Source organism: Anolis carolinensis, chromosome 6, assembly GCF_035594765.1.
Source record: "Anolis carolinensis isolate JA03-04 chromosome 6, rAnoCar3.1.pri, whole genome shotgun sequence".
Taxonomy (NCBI): Eukaryota; Metazoa; Chordata; class Lepidosauria; order Squamata; family Dactyloidae; genus Anolis; species Anolis carolinensis.
In genome coordinates, this window is record NC_085846.1 from 45,035,837 (window position 1) to 45,058,641 (window position 22,805).

General features: G+C 36.1%; 1 protein-coding gene across 6 annotated transcripts in view; it reads left to right on the top strand.

The window, feature by feature from the left end:
* Window positions 1-22,805, top strand: part of epha5 (EPH receptor A5) — a 296,129-nt gene that overhangs the window by 232,622 nt on the left and 40,702 nt on the right. For 3 of the 6 annotated variants that reach the window (XM_008118796.3, XM_016996657.2, XM_062957834.1), the window contains one exon: window positions 8,099-8,204. In XM_008118796.3, the coding sequence (XP_008117003.2) occupies window positions 8,099-8,204 (106 nt within the window). The remainder of the gene's footprint in view (window positions 1-8,098; window positions 8,205-22,805) is intronic. The other 3 variants (XM_008118797.3, XM_008118798.3, XM_062957835.1) reach the window with 1 other exon arrangement.

Here is a 22,805-nt window from a genome sequence, read left to right on the forward strand (position 1 = left end):
AGAAGGGCCTTTGCACAGTTAAAACATGTGCTCCAACTGTGACCATATCTCAAGAAGCCTGACATGGCCATGGTGGTCTATGCCTTAGTTACATCTAGATTAGATTACTGCAATGCACTCTACATTGGGCTGCCTCTGATGATGACCAGGAAAGTGCAACTGGTGCAAAGGTTGGCAGCCAGGTTGCTAACTGGAGCTAATTATAGGGAGTGGACAATGCCCCTATTAAAACAGCTCCACTGGCTGCCGATAAGTTTCCGGTCCCAATTCAAAGTGCAGGTTATCATCTACAAAGCCCTAAATGGTTTGGGTCCTGCCTCTCTTAGCAATCACATTTTCCCCTATGAATTGGCATGGGGCCTAAGATCCTCTTGCTTCTGCCATTGTCACAAGCATGGTTGGTGGGGACCAGAGAGAGGGCCTTCTCGGTGGTGGCCCCCGGCTCTGGAACACCCTCCGCACTCTGTCTGCCTTCCACAGGGACTTGAAAACTTGTATGTCCCAATGTGCATTTGATCATGGTTAGGCTAGGTTAGATTAGGCTAGGTTAGGTTCATGAACGCCCAGCCCTAATTGACCAATAGATTTTATTCAGCACTTTACCCCAATGCTGGCCCTAAAGTCTGCTTTTGCACAAGCCTATGCCCAGCCTGCTCCAATTTCTGATCATGCCCACTATGTTACTGGTTACTGGTTGTGGAGGTTTGTTATTGATACATTTTAATGATGTTTTTATACCCTGCTGTTTTTAATTGGTTTTATTTGATTGTGATATGTTATTTTTTAACTGTATTTTAGCTGGTAAACTCTGTTTTTTGCTCTGGGCTTGGTCCCGCATGTGAGCTGCCTCAAGTCCCTTCGGGGAGATGGTTGACGGGGTTTAAAAATAAAGTTGTTGTTGTTGTTATTATTATATTCCATAAGGGATTCTGGAGATAGTTGCTGTTTCTTCATTTGTTATAAGCAGGCACATACAACCCCAGTGGGATCAGACAGAGTGGAATCCTATTATTACCTAGCTCAAGCTTTTATTGCACTCTTTACTTTTATTTCAATCTTCATGAATTTAATTCTTATAGGGGAAAAAGCAAATGATTTCATAATGTGTTTTCTCTCTGTGAAATAGCCATGGAATATTGTGAAATTTCATTCAAGAATTCATTTGTGCAAAATAGCATGCCCTACAAAGAAAAAAAAACCAATTGTTACAAAAATGCATCTAGCATTTTGGAAACCTCTTTTTCTCATAGAAATGTTATTTTATGTGCAGAAATTCATTTTTGTGCAAAACATTTATTGTGTGTGTCTGTGTAAAACTTTTAAAGTTGAAGATGCTGTTGTTTGTGAAAGAAACTTGTTTTCTTTCCAAAAATACAATATTCTACATACAGTTTTGATAGATAATAAGGCCTAGATAACAAAGATCCACATTCATTCTTCTTGTGATTTTTCCCCTGAATTCAGGAATCACCATTTCTAGAGGTGACTAAAATCTCCCAGTCATTTTAGTGGTTCTACTGTAGCTGTAACAAATATTGGATTTAACCCTGACAGTTTTCCTAAAGACTTCAGGGAATGGTTTAGATTTGAAAAATTTAGAACTTGGAAAGGTTCTGAGCTTTCTACTGTCCCCTGACATTTTTTCTAGAGTAGCAAGTAAAGTTAGTAATGATGTGCCTAGAATTTATTTATCAGATCTCTTTCTGTTCAGAAAGAAATAGTCATCTTTCAGACTACAGTTAATAGCTTTTAAATGTTTTGTTCAACTTGGAGAAAGGGAATTTAAATTAATATTTTTTCTCCAGTTAGATTAAGCTGGAAAGCTAGCTTGTTACTCATGACATGTTTATTAACTGTTACTGATGGGGTTTGAAATATGGGGACAAGTCTCATCAAAGACTAATGGACTGATGTGATATAGGGAAATGGTTCTGATTTTTGGGGAGAATCACCCAGCCCCATCCTTTATCCCAGATAGAAATATGGACTGCAGGTTCACCTTGTAAGTCTAGCATGCTAAAACAGATGTGGATTCTGTTATACCGGAAATCCTCCTTTTATTAAATAGAAAAAAATCTGATGAAACTAAAAATATTATACCATTGTAGGTATCTGAAACTTCCTGTGAGATAGATGTAAAAGCAGTTGTCAGAGCAGGCTGTTTTCTAACTTTGAATGGAGAATGGAAATTGTTGCTATTTTTTTTGCTTTTGATCCTAATCAGTTTATAACCATAGAAAGGTTACTTTTCTTCTCATAAGCCTTTGTGCAACATTCAAAACACAGTCACCATGACCATAACACTGCCATGGTTCTTCCCCCTAATGCTTTTTACAGTTTTGCCTAATGTGATATATTTTGTACCTTTTGATTGGAGCACAGGATAAATTTTGTTGTTTTTCTGTTAAACAAGACTTGTTTTTTCAGTAGTCAAATAAGTTTAAATATTAGTAAGATCAACAGAATTTTTGAAGTAAATACTTAAGATATCTGTATATCTATCTATCTATCTATCTATCTATCTATCTATCTGAACCCAAATGATGACTTATATCATATGAAACATTCATTTTGAAACTGAGGGAATTTTAAAAGAAACAGTTCATAATATAGCATTGGGAAGATTCAGTTAGTTAAAAGATCTCAATAAAGTAATTTTAGTTCCCAAAGAGAGAAATTTATGTTTAGCTAGTACTGGATGAGATGGAAAAGCCATCTGGTTTACTCTTTTAAGGTATTGTCATATATTGATACATTTAGATATTTTTAGTCACATATATTTTGATGATGATAATAATAATAATAACAACAACAACAACAACAACAACAACTTTATTTATATACCGCCCTATCTCCTCAAGGGACTCAGGGCAATTTCCAACATAGCAGGAATTTAATTTGCAACTTTAGTTCCTTGAAATGTTTATACAACGTTTATTACGGTCCATAGACCCATCAGAAAATGAACAGTCATTTTGAATTCTCCCATCTTAGGGGAATTTTATTGTACAAGATACATCTACATGGTTCCAAGTGATATCCCTATCAGAGGTTAGTTGCTTCCTCAGCCTTGCTGCCACTGCGATGAATTTTGCCACTATGAGAGTCACCCTGTGGCACTTGTCCTCTAACAATCCTCTGCACGGGTTGGTTGGTCATGGGGGAGAGGATTGGACATAAAAGTTGGCTATTTTGCACTGTATAATAGCGGCACTGCAATAAAACATATTCTATTGTTTCTATTTATTTCCTCCACAGGGGCATAGTTTAGCTAGTGCCTTGAAATGTTTATTGCTTTAGAAGGGTTGTGGCTTCAGATATTTAGATATGTACATTGTTTTGTGTGATGCTTTATATGAATGAATTCAGCATATTTGTATATTTGTACAGAAATAATACATGGTTCGATGCTATTGCTGTGGTTCAATGCTATTGAATCTTGGGATTTGTGATTTAGTGAGGCACCGACACCCTTTGATGGAGAAGGTTATAGACTTTGCAAAAATGCTATGGAACTGCATGATTCTTTAGCATTGGGTCATGGCAGATAAATAGGTTTCAAACTGCATTAATTATATGTATTAATTATACAGTGTAGGTGCACTATAACTTACATTAGAATTAATTCATCATTTTTTTTTCAACTATGGCCATTTATTTTACTCCAATGGAAATGAGAGTGTGCTGCAGGGTACAAAAGTTATGTTCAAAGGGTATTTGAATGGACAGAACTAAATCTGCTCCACTCAAATAAGAAGGAATGAAATGTACATATTAATCTATTGTGGGATATTTCCTGATGCCAGCAAGTTCCCCTTTGTCTTCAGTGTAAGAAATGCCAATTTCTCACGAATGAGGCCAGCCTACAAAGAACCAAAATACAAAAAAATAAATAAATATGGGATATCATTTTATGTATATGTCTGAAATTTTGAGTCCATGGGCTGTTCTGCCAGTTTGATGCCTGAGCAACATGGAGGTTAAACTTTTCAGATACTTGCATAAAGAGGTGTTTGTTAACCCTTCAGGATACACTTTCAGCACAGGAGGTCACTTTAAAGCAGGTCAGTGCATAAGTGCAACTCTGGCCTACCATGCTCTATAGTGGTCACTGGAATGTCCAGAGGAGTAACCAGAAATTCACAGTTGCCTTGTGTGAATGGAAACTTTACACTTTTTCGCACTGTGCAAATGACAATATGGTGAAATATTCATTTTTATGGGGAAATGCACCTTAGGACAGTGGTTCCCAGGCTTTCTGATGTAGGGGATCAGAAATATTTTTGCCAATGTGACAGAGATCCATACTATATTTGTCCCTATTACCTAGAACTGTTTTTCCCCCCAAGAAAGTTACCTGAAGCAGCAGCTGATGGTTCCAGGGGCTGCCTCAGACCAGGGATGTCACTATTCTAGGCCAGGGCTTCTTAAACTTTGTGCATGATCCCAAGTGTATAGGTAAATAAAATAGGTGTAAAATTCAAACGTTTGCTGAATATGCATCAGCTGATTTTCCTTTTGTTGAAGTACAGCTGAAGCATCTACTGCAGAGTCTCCTAAACACTGCACACCCGATGCACGTAAATGTCTAAAACAGTCACAAAACATTTACAGTTACCAGTTTTTGGGACATCAACATTGAACTAAGGGAATCCCCATTTGGGGTTGGAACCCACACTTTAAAAAACAATGCTCTAGGGGACTACAATATTCTATTGCTGAGCAAGAGACTTAGGCCACTGTAACGGAGAGGGGAAAAAACCTTTCAGATTTCTTTTACATGGTGGTTAAATTTCACCTGTCACCAATATTTATGTGCCCACTGCATACCTTTTTCAATTTGCCCGGATGACATGTTTATTACATTTTCATACTATTTCTATTCAGAAAAGATTGCATAATGGAATAACTTCCCTTCATTTCCCTGTTGAATAGGAACTCATTCTCCATGTTTATCTTCTGAATTTAGATTGATCTTTTGTTGATTATTGTTTGCTTTAGCTCTCATCATCTTTTCTCTTTATTAAAAAATACAGCCAGTTTCCTATTTTAAATGCATATTACCTTTGTAAAAAAGAAATAGATTTTAAAGGAATAGCAGCAAAGCCAATCAACAGACTAATATAGAGAAAAGGGCTTACTGATGCAATCATCAATGTAATAAAAATTATCTATTTAATGCATTTTATATTACATTATATATTAATCATGTTCTATAAGTAGAAACATAATCTTATTGTGCTACCAAATAAATATCTATTATACATTTTGACTACTCTAGAAAAGTTTCTAATTTAATTCAGCTGAATTATGAGATTTCAAGTTATTTTAAAATAACTTTTTAAATAACCTGCTGGCATTTCAGCACAATTGGTCTATAGCTGTTCTGCCTTCAAATTTAAGAACAAAATACCCATAATTTCAAAGCTGCAAGAAGCAACATAGATATGTTTATTATCATAATCATTACTATTTTTTATTTATAGACAGAATGAAAACATTCTAATGAATATGACTTTTGCCTGTTTTCTTGGGAGTGAGCTACTTTTGAATTCTGACCAAAGTCATTTCTCATTAATTTAAAAACTAATTTTATAAAGGACTATGGATTAACTACCCTATATGCATAGCCTAGACATTTAAATTTAAAAAAAATCATCCCCCCCCCCTCAAAAAACCCTAGGTTGACTGTACCTTAATTCTTACCAAAAAAGAAACAATCCACTTCTCTGAGTAGAGTAGCAAAAGAGAAACACTCTACTCTCTCCACTGTTGTGCTGCTTTTGGCCTTTTTGAATGCCTAGATAGGGAAACAGTGTCTATCAGAGTCGCTTGAAGTGACATTGGTGCTTATAATATCATATCAACATTTATAATTTTGTCCCCAAAACCTGCCCTTTACTTATATACAAGCCTGACCTATACACAAGTACATACAGTAAGTGCTGCCTTAGTTAGAAAATTGGATTCTACTTGCAGAGAATTCTGGTTGGAGCAGATTGTTTCAGTTTGAATAAAAAGAGGAGAGGACAGAGATGTTCTAGCATATCCAATAGTATCTGAAGGTGCCCCAACCCCCAAAGCACAGACTCATTGTAAATATTTATAAACACTTTTTGGAATTACATTGCACCTAGAAATAATAAACCTATCAGAGATGTCTGTAAATCTGTAGCATTAATTAGGACTTTAGTCGACAGTACAGGCTTTCCAATTTAATGTACACATCCAATCATTATGAAATTATAATAGTGGAACATAATGTAATCCAACACTGTTTAAATGATGAATTACTGCACTGTTACCTAAAACTACAGTGCGGCTTTAAAATCCATGATAAAATAATAATTAGTACGTTATGAGTTTCCATTTAATATGGGATTGCAGTCTGAATTTCTGTTATTTTCCTGTAATTGTGACTGTAATATGAGGGATCTCCTTTCTTTCCAGCTCTTAAATATGTAGCTGTGGTTTATAAGATTTTTTTTTGGTCCAAATTTAATTACTTGAGAATACTTTTGTTAGCGCATGGAAAACTTTTCTCCAACCACTAGGAAAGAAAAGAAAGTCACTTTTATTTAGGTATGGAAAGAATAGTTTTAAAAACTATTATTTTTTCCAGAACACAAAACTGTTTACGGGTTTTGAACAGCATAAGACTATAGAGTGCAGTAGTTTATGTAATATTTATGTCCAGAAAATTCTGTTTTCAGTGCAAAACAGAATTTGGCACAAAATAAGTCCAGAATTGCAAATAATTTTTAAAATCTCATAGGAGGAGGAAAAATGCCCAATTTCTTCCATTGCTTCCTTTCACCTAGTGATAAATGGATAGCAAGGAAGAAGCCAGACTAGCCAGCTTATAAGAAGGATAATCCAGAATCTATGAGCAATCATGGAAAAGGCTGTCTTCTATGTTCCCACCATTCAGATTTGTGAACATGGTGGGATTGAAAGAAGCACCTCCACCAAAGATCTTAGAGTTTGAGCAAGCTTTTATGAGATGATACAGTCATTTATATCTGTACCTGAGGTATATATGGCTTTATAGGTCATAACCAGCATCTTGAATTATGGCCACAAATGGACTGGTAACCAGTGGAGTAGTTGTACCAATGGAGTAGTGTGCTCTTTATAAGTAACCTCCATAAACATATGTTATATCATCCCATCTATAGGAGGGAAGAACCCTTTTTTAGTCCAGAGGCCTAATTCTAATCTTAAAAGAGGCTTGGGGTCCGAAGTGGGTAACGCCAAAAATGAAATAGATTTGGCTAAAATGAAATAGAAATCCAGCAGGTGGGAATAATGTAAAATTTACCCTTGTCATTAATTTTAGTTTGCATCTATTTAGATGTAAATTTCTTGAGGCAAAAGCAAAACATTTGAGACAACAGCAAGAATTGCTTCAGTGTTTTTACAGAATTAAAGTTTTGAGACAGAAACACTTGTTTTTCTTGTTGCATTTTAAAATACATGTGTTCCTAATCCCAAGAACATGATGTGTGCTCAGAAATAAGTCTTCTCCCAAAACATGTCCTCAAGAGTAATACTTTCAAAACTTTTTCAAAACTTACAGAAATATCAGAAGGCCAGGAGAGGGCAATGGAAATGTTAAAACTGAAAATTACCCAGGAGCTCCAGAAAATCATAACTGTAGCAGGAGTAAGACAGGGAATTGGTAAATGGTTCTGGAATGTTGACATGAAAAGCAAAGTATCTAAAGATGTCAGGATGTGGCAGGAGAAATTCCATGAGTCCTAATTTTTTATCTTAACTAAAATATTCAAGGCAGATACTGAATTTTCAGTTCTGAGTGAAAACAAAGAGTTATGTCACCAAGTTTTTTGTCCCAAATTCAGTTTGTATACAAGAACTAAGCATGGTTAACCGAAGCTTCGTAAACTAAAGTTCCTAGCTTTTAATATTCTTTTCCCAAAGCCAAAAGAAAATTGCATAAGTTAAAGAGTGGCTGAATTTCACTTCCTCTTCATCAAACTTGAAACGAAAGCCCCTCTGAAGGCTGATGGCAATTTTAACTGTAATCCCCTGTAGTCTTAACTGTAATTTAACCATAATCTTTTGTTTTTCCTCTTAGCAGTAGCTGCATCCAGCGATCAGAGCCAGATCCCTATAATTGCTGTATCTGTTACGGTGGGAGTAATTCTGTTGGCTGTTGTTATTGGTTTCCTTCTCAGTGGAAGGTAAGAGTTTTGTACTTATCAAATCTTCGTAATCCCACTGCCTCCCTCTTTAACTTTGATGTGGCCAACTATCATTGGAGCACGTTACTTTGCAAGGCATAAAACACTCTAGTGTAGTGTTCTAAATTGTACTCACTAGTATTTATGTGTGTGTTTGGGGGGCAATATCTTTATTCTGGAAATAACTGGTTTCGCAATGTGGTTTTGCCAATGTGCAATTCTAGTCTCTTCATAGAGAATAATATCTTTGAAGAGTTGAAATCAAACTTTTATTAATTGTATTGCCTATGTTTTTTCAATATTTATTTAAAATATTTTTGTCTTAACTATGTGGCATAGATATGTCAGTTTCAAAAGACATTTCATGTTAATATGTTTTAGGAAAAACAAAGAATTCTGTGGCACCTTCAATAGTAAATATTTTTTGTATAATGAGCTTTCAAAGACTCTGGCCCTCTTTAGTGGATGGGTGAAGTGTTATCCAGAAGTGTGTATGCGTGTATATTAGTATCAAGCAAGATTCAATTCATGAGTTTGCCTTTATGCTACATAGTACAATTTTACATCTCCTTATTATTATATTCTCACTTTAAACAAAATGATACATTTATTTAAAAAGACAGTAAAGCACTACACACTTGCATTGTCAAGACTAAAGTTTTGTCACCAAGTACACTCCTGTATAAAGGCTTTGCATTTCAACATTTGTGTGTTAATATTTTCATCGGCTAACAATGCCCTTTCCATTACATTTACCCAAGCTTCTACAGCAGTTGTTCTTTGATCAAAACATTACATCATGGTTGGAACACTGCCTTTCCTGAGAACCTGACCTTGATATCATATCTTTTCAGCTCCCTCCTCCCTAGTTCACATACAGTTATCTTGCCAGGTGCTGAACAAACATTTTCAGCTAACATGGATTCTAACACTCATCTGTCAATTAGCATACAATAGAATTAATACACTGCAGCAGGCATTACATTGTTATCTACATTTTCTCCATAATATATGACATAAACATTATTTCCCTTTATTATGCCAGGACCTCTACAAGGGTCCTGACAAAGCTACCTTTTTAAAAAAGAAAAGCCAAACATTCAGGAAAAGATCCTTGGCATATTCCTGGAAATGAACTGGCTTCTGTAAGACTACCTAAGACTTGGTTCCTGGTGCTTCGTATTGCTTTACATCACAGTTACTGTGTCCTATTACTTGTACCCATCAACCCAACTTGACACATGCCAAAGGGACTCCTCTGAAGATTTCACATTTCCTTCAGCTTGATATAGGATAAGGTTTTCTTCCAGATATACAGGCCCCAAATCATTTAGATGTTTATGATTCAACACCAGCACCTTGAATTGAGCTCTGAAAAAATGTAGTTCTTGCAGGACTGATGTTATATGGTCTTTGGAATGCACACCTGATACCAATCTGGCCTCTATTTTTTTTTTACATTAGTTGCAGAGTCCAAACAATTTTCAAGGGCAGCCCCACATAGAATGCATCATAGTAGTCTAATTGAGAAGTAACTATAGTACAACTGTGACCAGATATGATTCCCCAAGAAAGGATATAATTGGTGCATCAGTCAAAGTTGCTTCTGGCCACCACTACAATTTGGTTTTCCAGGAACATCTCTCAAGTTGTGAATCTGATCTTTCAGAGAAGACCCCATCCAGAACTAGCTGTGATCCCAATCTCAGGTTGATTTTCCTACTGACCAGCAGCATTTCTCTCTCATCTTGATTAAGCTTCAGTCTGTTCACCAGTGCCAAGTCCTGTACTTCATGCAGACAACAATTCAGTGCTACCACAGCCTCCCTTTAAAGGAGAGATAGAGCTGGGTATCAGTATTACACTGAACCCCAAAGCTCCTGGTAACCTCTCCCAGTAGCTTGTGTAGATGTTGAAAAGTATAATGCTGATAAAAGATAATGGGATCTCTCTTGTAGAAACGGTTCAGTTTTTGCTAAGTGACTCAAATGATTATGTAACATATGAAGGGGCACTTTCTGCTTTGTCTACAAAAAAGATAAGAAAGAACTAGATAAAATGGCCACCAACTGCAGTGGAGACTCAAAGGCCTAATTTGACCCTCCACCATAATGAATTTTATTCACATTGTTTTCGCACTTTGTGTGAGCATGATGATGGCCTTTGTTTGTTATCCTTTGCTTCCTGTTTGCTATGAGGGTACTATTCGGTGCAACCTGTACCAATTTGTCATGGCCTTGGGCTTGTATTTGATTGATTACTTGATTGATTAAAATGTATAACGGGGCAGTATCAATCTCTGTGAAAACCCTGCAAGCTGATAGCTAATGGCTAAAAGGCTGAACTAGTGACCCTCAACAGCACCCTCAACAGCAATTCCTACAAATCTCATATCAGCCAGATGTCCTTGGGCAATGGTATCAAATACTGTTAAAAGATCCAGGAGTACCAATAGCGACTAATTTGCACTGTCCAACTCCTGGTGTAGGTCATCCATTATGGTGACCAAGGTTGTGTCTGTCTCATAACACAGATTGAAGAAGGTCCAGATAATCCATTTAATCTATGAAAGTTAGGAGTTGTGTTGACTCCACTTATCCCGGGATTTTACATAGAAGTGGGAGATTACAGATTGGGCAATAGTTGTCCAAGAGGAATCCAATGAAGACTTTTTCAACAAAGGTCTTACAGTTTGTTTGTTTTTTAAAAAGTTCTTAAAAAGCATTTCTGACAGGGTTGTATTTGAGTAACCTATAATCTGTTGGTTGGAGCAGAAAGAGATGTTCCTTCCCACTTCTCTTCCTTTAGCTTTTTCTACCTTCTTCTGTCCATTATAACTAAAAGGATAGCATTATTTGCATTTTCTGAACATATAATTGGCTGAGCAGAAACACAGGACAAACTATCATAAACGTACAATTTACCCTGATAAATGCCCAATAATTAGCCAGGGAACCATAGTTCCTCTCAAAATGGAAGTGGATGTATGGCTCTTGTGGTGCCTTCCAACTCTGTGATTCAATGATTTCTACTTTGTGTTTTCAAAAAATGAGTATATAAGTCTGAGGGTCATTGCAGCTTTTCATGTCAGAAGATCATGGCTTTCTGTTGTCACTGACCTCTATGTGAGGAAAAGATACTTTTTAAAGGAAGTCCCTTCAATTGTACTTCAGAATTATTTGACTCACATACTGGCTTCACAAATTTTAACCCTGGTGCTTGAAAATCTAAACTAAAGCATTTTTTAAAAATCTGGCAACCTTGCCAGTTATAACCCAATTTGAAAATTACAGTGAAAGGAAGCTGATTTATGAGGCAGGAATTATTTTCTTCCTGCTGTGCTTGTTTGGATATGATTTTGAAAGAATATGTGTAGTGTCTTAGCATGCTGTGATTATAAGACTGATATACACAGGTCAAGTAATTATACTTTCTAGAGTCTGCTAATCATTTTAGTGGGCATATCTTGATTCCTAACTCAGCATAAAACAAGAGGTTTGGTTTTCTTGTTTCAAAGAATCATCTTGTAATTATTTTTTCAAGCATCATCCTTTATCTACAGAATTGCTGTTATCAAACATAGCCCATGGCAGGATTGTTACAGCTTCTTATTCCCATGTTTTAGCCTGGGCAAGATAAGATGGATCTGCTAGAAACCTAAGAAAAGCAGTATATGACTAAGCTTCTTAATGAACTTTATTCAACAAAATGATCTCAGTCAGGAAAAAAATACACCTTGGACTTTACTGTATGAACCCACTTCTCCACTATAATCACATTTAGCACCCTCAATATCTCACTTCTCTTCATTAGCATGATTGCACCAATTGACCATCCTGTGATCCATACCCCCTTGGAATGCCATCATCCCATACTACTTCTGTTTCTTATTTTTTAAATTTTATATTAAGTGCAATTGCACAATCCCAGCATTTACAAACAAAAAGAGAGCCAATATTAATGCAAAATAGAAAAGGAAAATGGCTACTTTGAGAATAGCAAGGGGGAGAGGGAGAGAAGAGAAAAATCTTGCCCGCTTGGTATCATTTTTCCACTGGCATGGCGGCACAGAAGTGGAGGTAGGTGACAGAAATATTGTGGGATTGAGAACTATACACAGGTTTTACCAGTCAGTAAGGACAAAATAATCACTGGGTGGCGGAGGCGGCAAATCGGCAGCACAATGGCACATAGCATTGTATGATAGGATCATCACTAAATGGCAGTTTGCTTGCCTCATGCATTAAAATCTGTTGTGTGTCACTTCATATGATAAACTTGTACAGCCTTGTATTTTGGGGTTGTTTAGTTCTTTTAGGGAACTGCCGCAGAAGGACAACGATTTTCTAGGATAAGGGTGATTAGCCATTCATGCTCCTCCTCTTCCTACCGGAACCACTCTGTAGCAAATGCATGGGATATGTTTTGTGGTAAAAACAGGAATCATATGGTTTGCAATATAGTGTAGTTGTAGTGGGGAATGATTAAGCATCTGTGTTCCAAGAGTTCCCTGTCATAGATTTCCCCTCTCAATGTTTATCTACTAGAGGTGTGCATTTTTTGTTAGTCCCCATAAGTCGTATCAAATTTGTTAAATTCATACTTACGACACGATATCTGACATGTGAGTGTGGCCTGCACCAAAAACTTAAGAATCAAAACTTACCCAATACTTCTTCATTTGCATTTTGTAAATCTCAGAAGCCTCCCAACGCAAGGAAGCAAAGCAAAGCCAAAAAGACTGCCACATAGTGCTGTAGATGTGTAGTGTGAAAGAGGCCCTCTGCAAGAAGAGCACTAAGGTTGTGGAAAAAGTTATTTGTGCCTCATATGTCAGATCTATTTAGTAAGATTTGTACATATGAGACAATATTAAGAAACACGAGGGGCGCCCACGCAAAAAAATGTAAGAATCAAAACACTCAGCCCATGACTTTTCATTAAAGTTCAGTATGTCTTGTAAGTCTTTCAAAGTCAGTTCTATTTTCCGCACTAGCAAACTGTACCAGTGGGACAAAGCCAAAGAGGTCATTCCTCTTTAAATTAAGTTGAGTCAGGTTACCTGTCGCCATTGTGGGGGGGGGGGGGCAAGTGAGCTGGTAGGGAGACTGAGATAGACACAGTAAGGCTAGAAAGCCAGCAGTCCCTTTCCTCTGATGTGAACAGAATTCAGGAAATGTAATTTGGGAAAGTGAAGACCTTAATGGCAGATAATTCAAAAGGCCCTGCCCCTAAAGTACATTTCTCATAATTCTCCTCCCATCAGGAAGTCCCAATTTGATGAAATGTAGAATTGGTTAATATTGGTTTCTATTGGTAAATATATGAGACATTCAATGAGATAGCTGTTGTGGCTTTTAAAAATGTTTTTGTCAAAACTTTTTTTTAAAATCCCTAAAATCAGTAGATGTTTGAATATTTCTGAAAGTTGGGGGAATGATCTCATGTTACCTTGTGACATTGTATAGAAAATTAAAGAAGATAGCTCTTGTAGTTTTATTTTTTAAAATGTTTATAAAAATTTTGAAAATTCCCCAAAAATCCATAGATAAGCAAAACATTCTGAAACTTGATGGGCTAACAGTGATAAATGTTTTCTACCATTGTAGCAAGTTTCACCTCAATAACTTTAAAAATGAGGGGGAAAGGAGCCTCTGAAGTTTCCCCAATTATAGTAGTTATGCACAATTACTATATATAAAAAAACAACAAAATTTTGTTACTCTTGTTATAGTAATAAAATTTTCACTAACTATACTTTAGAAATGAAATGCCAACACCTCCAAATTTTGTAATGAGTTTTGAAACATTTTTAATAGATCACTCATACCTATCTCCATATTACATTTGGGCCCCACTAGCACAAACTTTATTATTTAAATCACTCTTTTAAACTGTAATAAAATAGTAAATGTCTCTTTTGTCTTTTATGTAAAAATAGGCATTAAAACTTGATCTCAGCATAAACTTGCTAGCTAAACTTTTATTTCATCTTGATGAGATAGTGACGCTGTCACATTTGTGAAAACTGAGTTATCTACAGTCAAAAATGGAAAAGCAGGAAAATATGTGTTTTGTTCCTATGAATAATAATGGCACCATGAAAGTGGAGAATGAGATATAGTTGTAGAATTCTTGGGGACATTATATATTAATTTACTGCTCAAAATTTGTAGAAAGAATTTTTTAAAAACCATTTTCAAAAAGTAAGGCAAATAGCATGTGGTGGGCAAGTGGTCTCAATTCTGATACTTCAAGACTCATACACTTCTGCATAGCTCACTATTTCATGCTGTGTCTACAGTCAGTTTTAATCAGGAATTTTAAACATGCTTCCTGTGTTTTAATCTTTCTTATGTATTTTAATATGTATTTTACAGAAATACATTTTAATATGTGTATTTTATAGAATGCTTACAATGATTATGTGTTTCTAACTATGTTGTAACCTGCCTCTAGCCATGAGGAGAGGCAGGTAAGAAACAAAATAATCTTGATGATGATGATGATGATGATTATTATTATTATTACTACTACTACAGTTTCGTCTACTCCCCGAGATACTCTTCCAGGTATAATACTTACGTTGGAGTATCTTACCTGTGGCTGAATGAATGCATGTACACATTAAGGACAAACATTAGTCCATATTTTAATGGCCAATATGAAATATTTTTGTAGTAGCAGTTTAATAAACTAATTTACTGTTAGACCCAGAAAAGTATATTGATTGAATCAGTGGAATTTACATAAGAGTTGATTCATCAAGTTCTTAGTTAATTAACAGATCTACTGTAGTTGGAATTAATTATTGGATTTAGAACTATTGTGGTGTGACTGATATACTTTTTTGTCATTTCTGATTTATTAATGCAACATTTCAAGCTTAGTCCAGGTAACGAATTTATCACCTCCTACTGGTTTTTTAAAACATTAATAAAGTTCCCACCTTCAGTAAATAAATACACAGCCTATGCACCACTATTATTTTTTTATTCATTTATTTATTTCAAGCATTTATATCCCGTCCTTCTCACACCCGAGGAGGGACTCGGGGCGGCTTTACAATTCACAATCATTAGATGCTGAACAACATAGAATTAAAACATATAAAACAGTTACAACTAGAACAATTAACATTAGTTAAAAACATCCATATAAATATACATTTAGAGGTGCATTCCACTAGATGTTGTAAATTACATTAATATATTTTAATGATCAGATTCTTTTTAAAACATGGAAATATATTGAGGAAAATTTAAATTGGTACTATAAGTCAACATTTTTCCTTGATTTCAAGCCATTTATTCTATAATTACATGATTAAAACTTTATTGTCACAGAGCAGCAGCTGATAACACAAACATATTTTCTCTAAGTGGATCAATTCACATATTGAGTATGATAAGACCCTAGTGAGACACTGATGCTTCTAAATGAATTATAATGTTTTTATATCCCGCCAACCATCTCCCTGAAGGGACTTGGGGTGGATTACAAGAGGGACCAGGCCCAGGCCATACAAAAAAATTATTAACTAAAACACAATTAAAAACATAAAAACATATACCAGTCCAATTAAAACACAATTAAAAACAACAAAATATACAAGCAGCATTGAAACTATATAAAACCAACTCAGCAGCCATCAACCAGGAATATGAATATGGACATGATCAAACTAGGGAGGGACCTATGACCAATAGTTTTGTAATTATCACTGGGGAGAATATTATTATTTCCTCCCATCCTTTAGATCCTTCTTTGCCTACAATTTTCTGGAGGAAAAATGTGTCTTGTTCCAATCTATTTTTATCCCTAATAGTTCCTCCATTTCCATTATTTTATGGAACTTTTGTATTTTTTTACAACCGCTCAATGCAGAGCCACTCTTAGTTCCCTTTAATAACAGGAAAACATATTCTTATAGACTGAAATATTTTGTTTTTCTTGCAAGTGGACATAAATAGCAGCTTGGCATTCAAATGCTCTGTGATATTCTAAGGCACCTGAAACCCTTGGCAGCACTTTTGAAACCAAAGGTCAGGCAGACGTTCATCATTCTAATATTTTGGAAACCAGTATCCATCTGTAGGAATGCACTGTTTTCAAAGCTTTACGGATGTCTGGAGAATTCCAAATTAGCAATGTGTAGTCCTGAAATATTAAGCAGTCTTCCAGATCAAACTGGAAGCTCCTGTGATGGGTTTTCTCATCAGGCTGATAGAGCAGTAGAACAAAACACCAACAACACAGTAACATTAAGAAAATTGGAAATGATCCTGCTTGGATAAATTTTCATTTTACATTTCAGAATTAGGAAGGAAAAAGAAGGAGAAGCCTTATATGTGATTACACAATACACATACATAAGCATCAGATCAATTCTGGCTGCGAGCAAAAGAAATGTTAGGCTTATGTTTGAATTGCATGCTAAAGCAGGAGTTGATAAGCTCACACTTAAGGCCAAATGCAACCACAATGCCATTACCCCTATTGCCACTAGCACCAGAACAGTGTCACTGAAATGGACAGGGCTGCTACAGACACCATTGGAAATATATGCCAAAATCAATGGTGCTGCTCTGACAAAGTAAATTTTTTGGGGAAGACCACTGTCTGTTCATAAAAGTAAGAGTCCAAGATATAGGAGGACAACACTGGAATTCAATGACATTTACAGCATCGGCAGGCTCTTAACACTGGGAAATTGCCTACTACTGCAATAAGCTATGGCTTAGTGACCCAGCCTACCTTCCTTTTCTTGTGTAGCTGCATCATCTGAACCTGGAAAATTGTTGCTGTTATATGTGCCATCATGCTGACTCCAATTTTCTGGTCGAATCTTCTTGGCAAGACTGATTAAGAGAGGGTTTCCATTGACATTATTTACTTGAGGATACCCAATGGGTTTCCATGGCTGAGTGTGGTTTCAAAACCTGGTTTTCCAGAATTAGAGTCCCAACACTCCAACCACTACACAATTTTGGCTCTATAATTAATTTTAATTTCAGATCTCCCTGCAGACCATTTGATGGCATTCTCTAGCATCCACATCCCTTCTAATTTCCATTTCTGTGGTCAAAGCTAATAATCTATGCTTTTTAACATTCTAGAAGTACATGGTACTACAGGAATACTGTTGTCTCCTTTTCTCTCTCCGTTTCCATTCTTTGAATGTTTAGTAAGAATTTCTTGAGGCAGCTGCTATTTACAATGCACGTTATAGGTGAGCACATGTGTGTATAGTACAATCAAGTAGAGTAGATGCCCATTGTTTGCCGAGTCAAACTATTTTAAGTATGTTGTTTGCTGCAAGGCATGCTTCTACAGTCTGACACTGAAAGTCTGTTTTTCTCCAACCCTCTTTCTCCATCTGCTCAATGCCAATGCTGCTAAAACATTTCAGGTAGACAGAAGATGGAAAGGAAAAAGAGAGGGATCATTAGTGATAAGAAGCCTTCATAAAAAGGTTCCTTTGTTAAAGTATGTTTGCGTAGTTAGCCAGTTTTAAATTGGCAAAGTTGAATTGTTAAAATTAAGCTAACCATAGGTGAACTTGATCACAATTCCAACAGCACGGAAAGCCAGAATTTGTCCAAAATGAATAAATGAATGAAATTCAAATTTAACAATATATCTGTCTGAAATGAAACGATTAGCTCACATAAAATCTCACAAATGTAAATAAAAAGATTTTGAACTGCAGATCATTTAATGGTATCTTCCAAAATGCAAGGGTTGACATTTTCATTTTCTAGCATCCACATTCCTTCTGATTTCCATTTAAACCAGAGATTTGCTATTGAAGTGTCCTGTTTGAATGTTTTCCCTTCCATGTGCAACATAGTAATGGCACCTCTGACCCAATTGGTAATGGAGAGCCAGTGTGGTTTGAATGCTAGAATATGATTCTGATGACGAGGGTTTGTATCCTTACTTGGCAATGAAAACCCATTGGCTGACCTTGGGCAAATCACACACTCTCAGCCCGAGGAAACCCTGAGATAAGTCACATTAGGGTTAGAAATGACTTGAAGACATACAATCACAACACATTGGTGATGCTTTGGTGATCACTTATAAGATTACAGCATGCACCAGGGCTCAGCATCCTTCAGGTAGACAGTGTGATGGACTGGAAACTGTTCCCTATCTAGAGAACTGCCACCTCACAAAAAATATCATAAAACTCTCTATTGTTCTCCACTTCTGTGCTTTCATTGTGGGCTGTTGTTTGCTTTATTATTTGTATAAACATGGAGGACAATTCAGGTTACTGGGATGGTTGTTTGTTTATGTGATTTACAATTTTGTGATTTGTAAACTTGGAAGCACATCTGTAAAGCACTCACGACCATCCATTTATCATCCATTACCCTACTATATGATTCATCTTCTAGTGTTGTCTTGTAAAATCAACTACGTTGGAGGTTGTGCATATCTCATGCCATCCCTTTGCCAATAAGATTTGTCATCCTCCCATCAGCCTTTTTCTCTTACACATTTGTTGGAGGAACACATTGTAGCCTCGGTTTTATGATGTATGCAATAAATATTTCACTAGGTGATTGCCAGCATGGAAGTAGGTTTTCTGTGAGATAAAATGCCACAAGAATATTTAGAATGGAAATGTCGCTGTTGACCTGTAACCCAAACTTCTTCTTTTTTCTCCAGCATGATGGGAATAAGAGGTTTAAATCTGCAAGGAGAAATAGGTTTCAAAGTATGAAAATGATCAGCCAAATACATGTCCATATCTTTTGTATTTATATCAGCAGAAGAAATCCAGTTTTTTTTCAGTTCAAGAAGTAGATAAGCGATGCTTTGAATGCTTTGTTTTTAAAAAAAAACAAATATATAATAGCAATAATAGCTTAGCATAGAAAATAACACAAGAGGTGTGAAAGCTCACTTGCAAGAAAATTATATTTTTGAAGTATATGGAAAACAAATCTAAGTGTATCTTCTTTTATATTTGGTGTCTTGGCAGAGAAAATACCGTATATACTCAAGCCGACCTGAATATAAGCCGAGGCACCTAATTTTATCACAAAACTGGGAAAACCTATTGACTCGAGTACAAGACAAGGGTGGGAAATGCAGCAGCTACTGGCAAATTTCAAAAATAAAAATAAATATAGATACTAATAAAATTACATTATTTGAGGCATCAATAGGTTAAATGTTTTTGAATGTTTACATAAAATTGTAGTTTATGATGATGATGATGATGATGATGATGATGATGATGATAATAATAATAAGACTTCAATAAAATAAGACTGTCTAAGTCTGATTACCTATATACTTGACTATAAGCCGACCCGAACATAAGCCAGCCAGGATCCTCACTCAAATATAAGCCGAGGGGAGCTTTTTCAGCTCTAAAAAAGGGCTGAAAAAGTAAGCTTATACTTGCATATATAAAGAAAGAATGTGTTAACCCTCCTATGCTCCTCAGATATCAGGGTTAAATAAATGTCTAACAAATCAGACTTTTTATAAAAGTGATTATTAGATACGTTTGTTTAGCGGGATAATAAAACATTGTGTTAGGTGGGTTTGTAATAGTACACAACATAAATGCATACAAGTTCTCATAGACAACAATTATCTTATTTGTGAATCTTTTTCTTCAACTCAACCCTTTCTGAACTTTTAAAAATGAAATGGTTAATAGTTGTCAGAGCAGCTGTGTGACTTGGTAATGCATTTCATTTCCATAATTCACTTTAAATGGAATCTTACTAAAACTAAGAACCTATTTGTGAAATACTCAAATTAACCCACAAATAAATGTTTATTAAAACATTTATATCCTGTCCTTTATCACAGTATTTCATGGCAGTATACAATACAAATAATTTGAAACATGTTCTGATTACATGATTTGAAAAAAGTAAGTAAGTAAGTAAACTTTTATTACGGTCAATGACCAGCTCATATCAGGGGCACCCAGTCCCATACATCCATATGAAATCTGAGAAGTTATATACTTCTAAGTTAATAAAACTCCTATAAAACTAAATCATTGACAAAATTTAAAATCTGGGCTAAAAACTTCAATATTAATATAAACCATTATAAAATTGAATCATTGACAAAATTTAAAATCTAGGCTAAAAACTTCAACATTAATAAAAACCATTATAAAATTGAATCATTGACAGAATTTAAAATCTAGGCTGAAGATCATATACCAGTACCATTAAGGCCCAACTCAACCCACAGGATCGTCCGGAGGGAGTCTAAAGGAAGTGGGGATAGCACCGGGGGGGGGGGGGGAAATACCCATAACTGTAAATGACAACCTATGACTATAAATAGTGGTCTATATCTGCTTTCCCAACTCTATTCTATAGATGATGCTTAGTTCTTTTGGCTCTCAATCATCATCTGCCGGATTTTAATTGCAGCCGTGCAGAACTTGGCGACATTATATGTCACAGCTGAGATGGTATCTGAGAGCAATAAGGTTACGTAAAATTGTCCAGAACGTCCTGGGTATTTAGTTGTCCATGGCATGATGAGACATGTTCGAATGTCTCTGTAAAACAGGCACTGCAGAAGTACATGCTCTGTTGTTTCTATCTGACCTGAGTCACATGGACATAAAAAACATATCAAACACAAGATCTATTAAAAACACTTTAAAATTGCAACAGTTTACATGTACACTTGAAATAAATTAATCCCCACATGTTTTAATAAAACACTATGCTTGGGCCTTGCAAAGGGAGGACATTCCACAGTTGAGGTGCCACAACCAAGAAGACCTCTGTCATGTCTGCCCACCTCATATTGTACTCACTGGTGAGACAAAGTAAAGTACTTTACTGGGAAGTGCCGACCAACCCACATAGGAGTAGGATTTTAATAACCAAATGCTTTTCTTATTGTGTGCTTCCCTTTACACCTACAATCCCACTACATCAGTGGTTCTCAACCTTCCTAATGCTGAGACCCCTTAATACAGTTCCTCATGTTGTGGTGACTCCTAACCATAAAATTATTTTCATTGCTACTTCTTAACTGTCATTTTGCTACTGTTATTAATTGTAATGTAAATATCTGATATGCAGGATGCATTTTCATTCACTGGACCAAATTTGGCACTATACCTGATACGCCCAAATTTGAATATTGGTGGGGTTAGGGGGGACTGATTTTGTCATTTGGGAGTTGTAGTTGCTGGGATTTATAACTCACTTACAATCAAAGAGCATTCTGAACTCCACCAATGATGGAATTGAACCAAATTTGGCTCACAGAACTCCCATGACCGACAGAAAATACTGCAAGGCTTTGGTGGGCATTGACCTTGAGTTTTGGACTTGTAGTTCACCTACATCCAGAGAGCACTGTGGATGGAAACAATGATGGATCTGGACCAAACATGACACAATATGTCCAAATTTAAACACTGGTGAAGTTTGGGGAAAATAAACCTTGACATTTTGTAGTTGTAGTTGCTGGGATTTATAGTTCACCTACAATCAAAGAGCCCATTGAACCCCACCAATCATAGAATTGGGCCAAACTTCACACACAGAACCCCCATGACCAACAGAAAATACTGGCCTTTGACGACCCCTCTGATACCCTTCTCATGACCCCCCTCCCGATGGGATCCCAAACTCAGGTTGAGAAACACTGCACTACACCCTTACTATGTGCCCCGGATATGTTTCAAATTCCACTGTTACTGGATTCTCCCCAAATTAAACTTTTCTGTCAGCAGTGTGGTCAGAACAGCAGCCTGTATTTTTCTTCACATTTTCTACTACTTTTTCTCAGCCACAATCCAGCTGCCGCCAACTGTGCCATCATGACTGAGTTAAAAATAAAAGCAATCTTTCAGTACAATACTTGTTCTCTTCCCTGCAGGATGGAAGGGAATGTTGTTTGTGGTCATGGAGGTGATTACTTTTATTATTTGAAATTCTGGTGACTGCTCTGTTCTGCCTTCTTCACCTGTAATTAAGCATATATGAACTCTGAAAGAGTATAACAGACTGGTTGGTGGTGGTGTTGCATTTTGTATCATATTTGTGGGACGGGAAGATAACATGCAAGAAGGATGTGCATTTTAGTGGAACTGTCATGATACACAAGACTGCGAAATATTTATTTTATTAGCATTTCTTCACTACTATAGATACAAAATGCAGTGGGCCTTTCTAATCTGTTGTGGTTTTTCCAGGACACCTTGTGGATACCAAAATCAGTGGATTTTAAAGTTGTATGACATGCAATAGTGTAGTAAAATGGCACCTCTTATGTAAAATGGCAAAAACATGCTTTGCTGTTTGAATCTTTAAAAACTATTTTCAAACAGTAGGTGGTGGGATCTGTAGATACAGATTCCTTAGGCATGGAAGGTCAACTATATATGTTTTTAATCCACATAAATTCATAGCCAGAAAAAAATGAGGTGATAAAACTGTCTGGCAGATGGAGGAGTGAATGGAGATATATGTCTTGACTGAAGATTTGCAAGCCAGATTATGGGTGGTTTCTACACCCCAGTCAGTGATTCTTCTCATGTGTTCACTAGAAAAATGCACATACAGAGAAACGTTACATTCCCTTTTT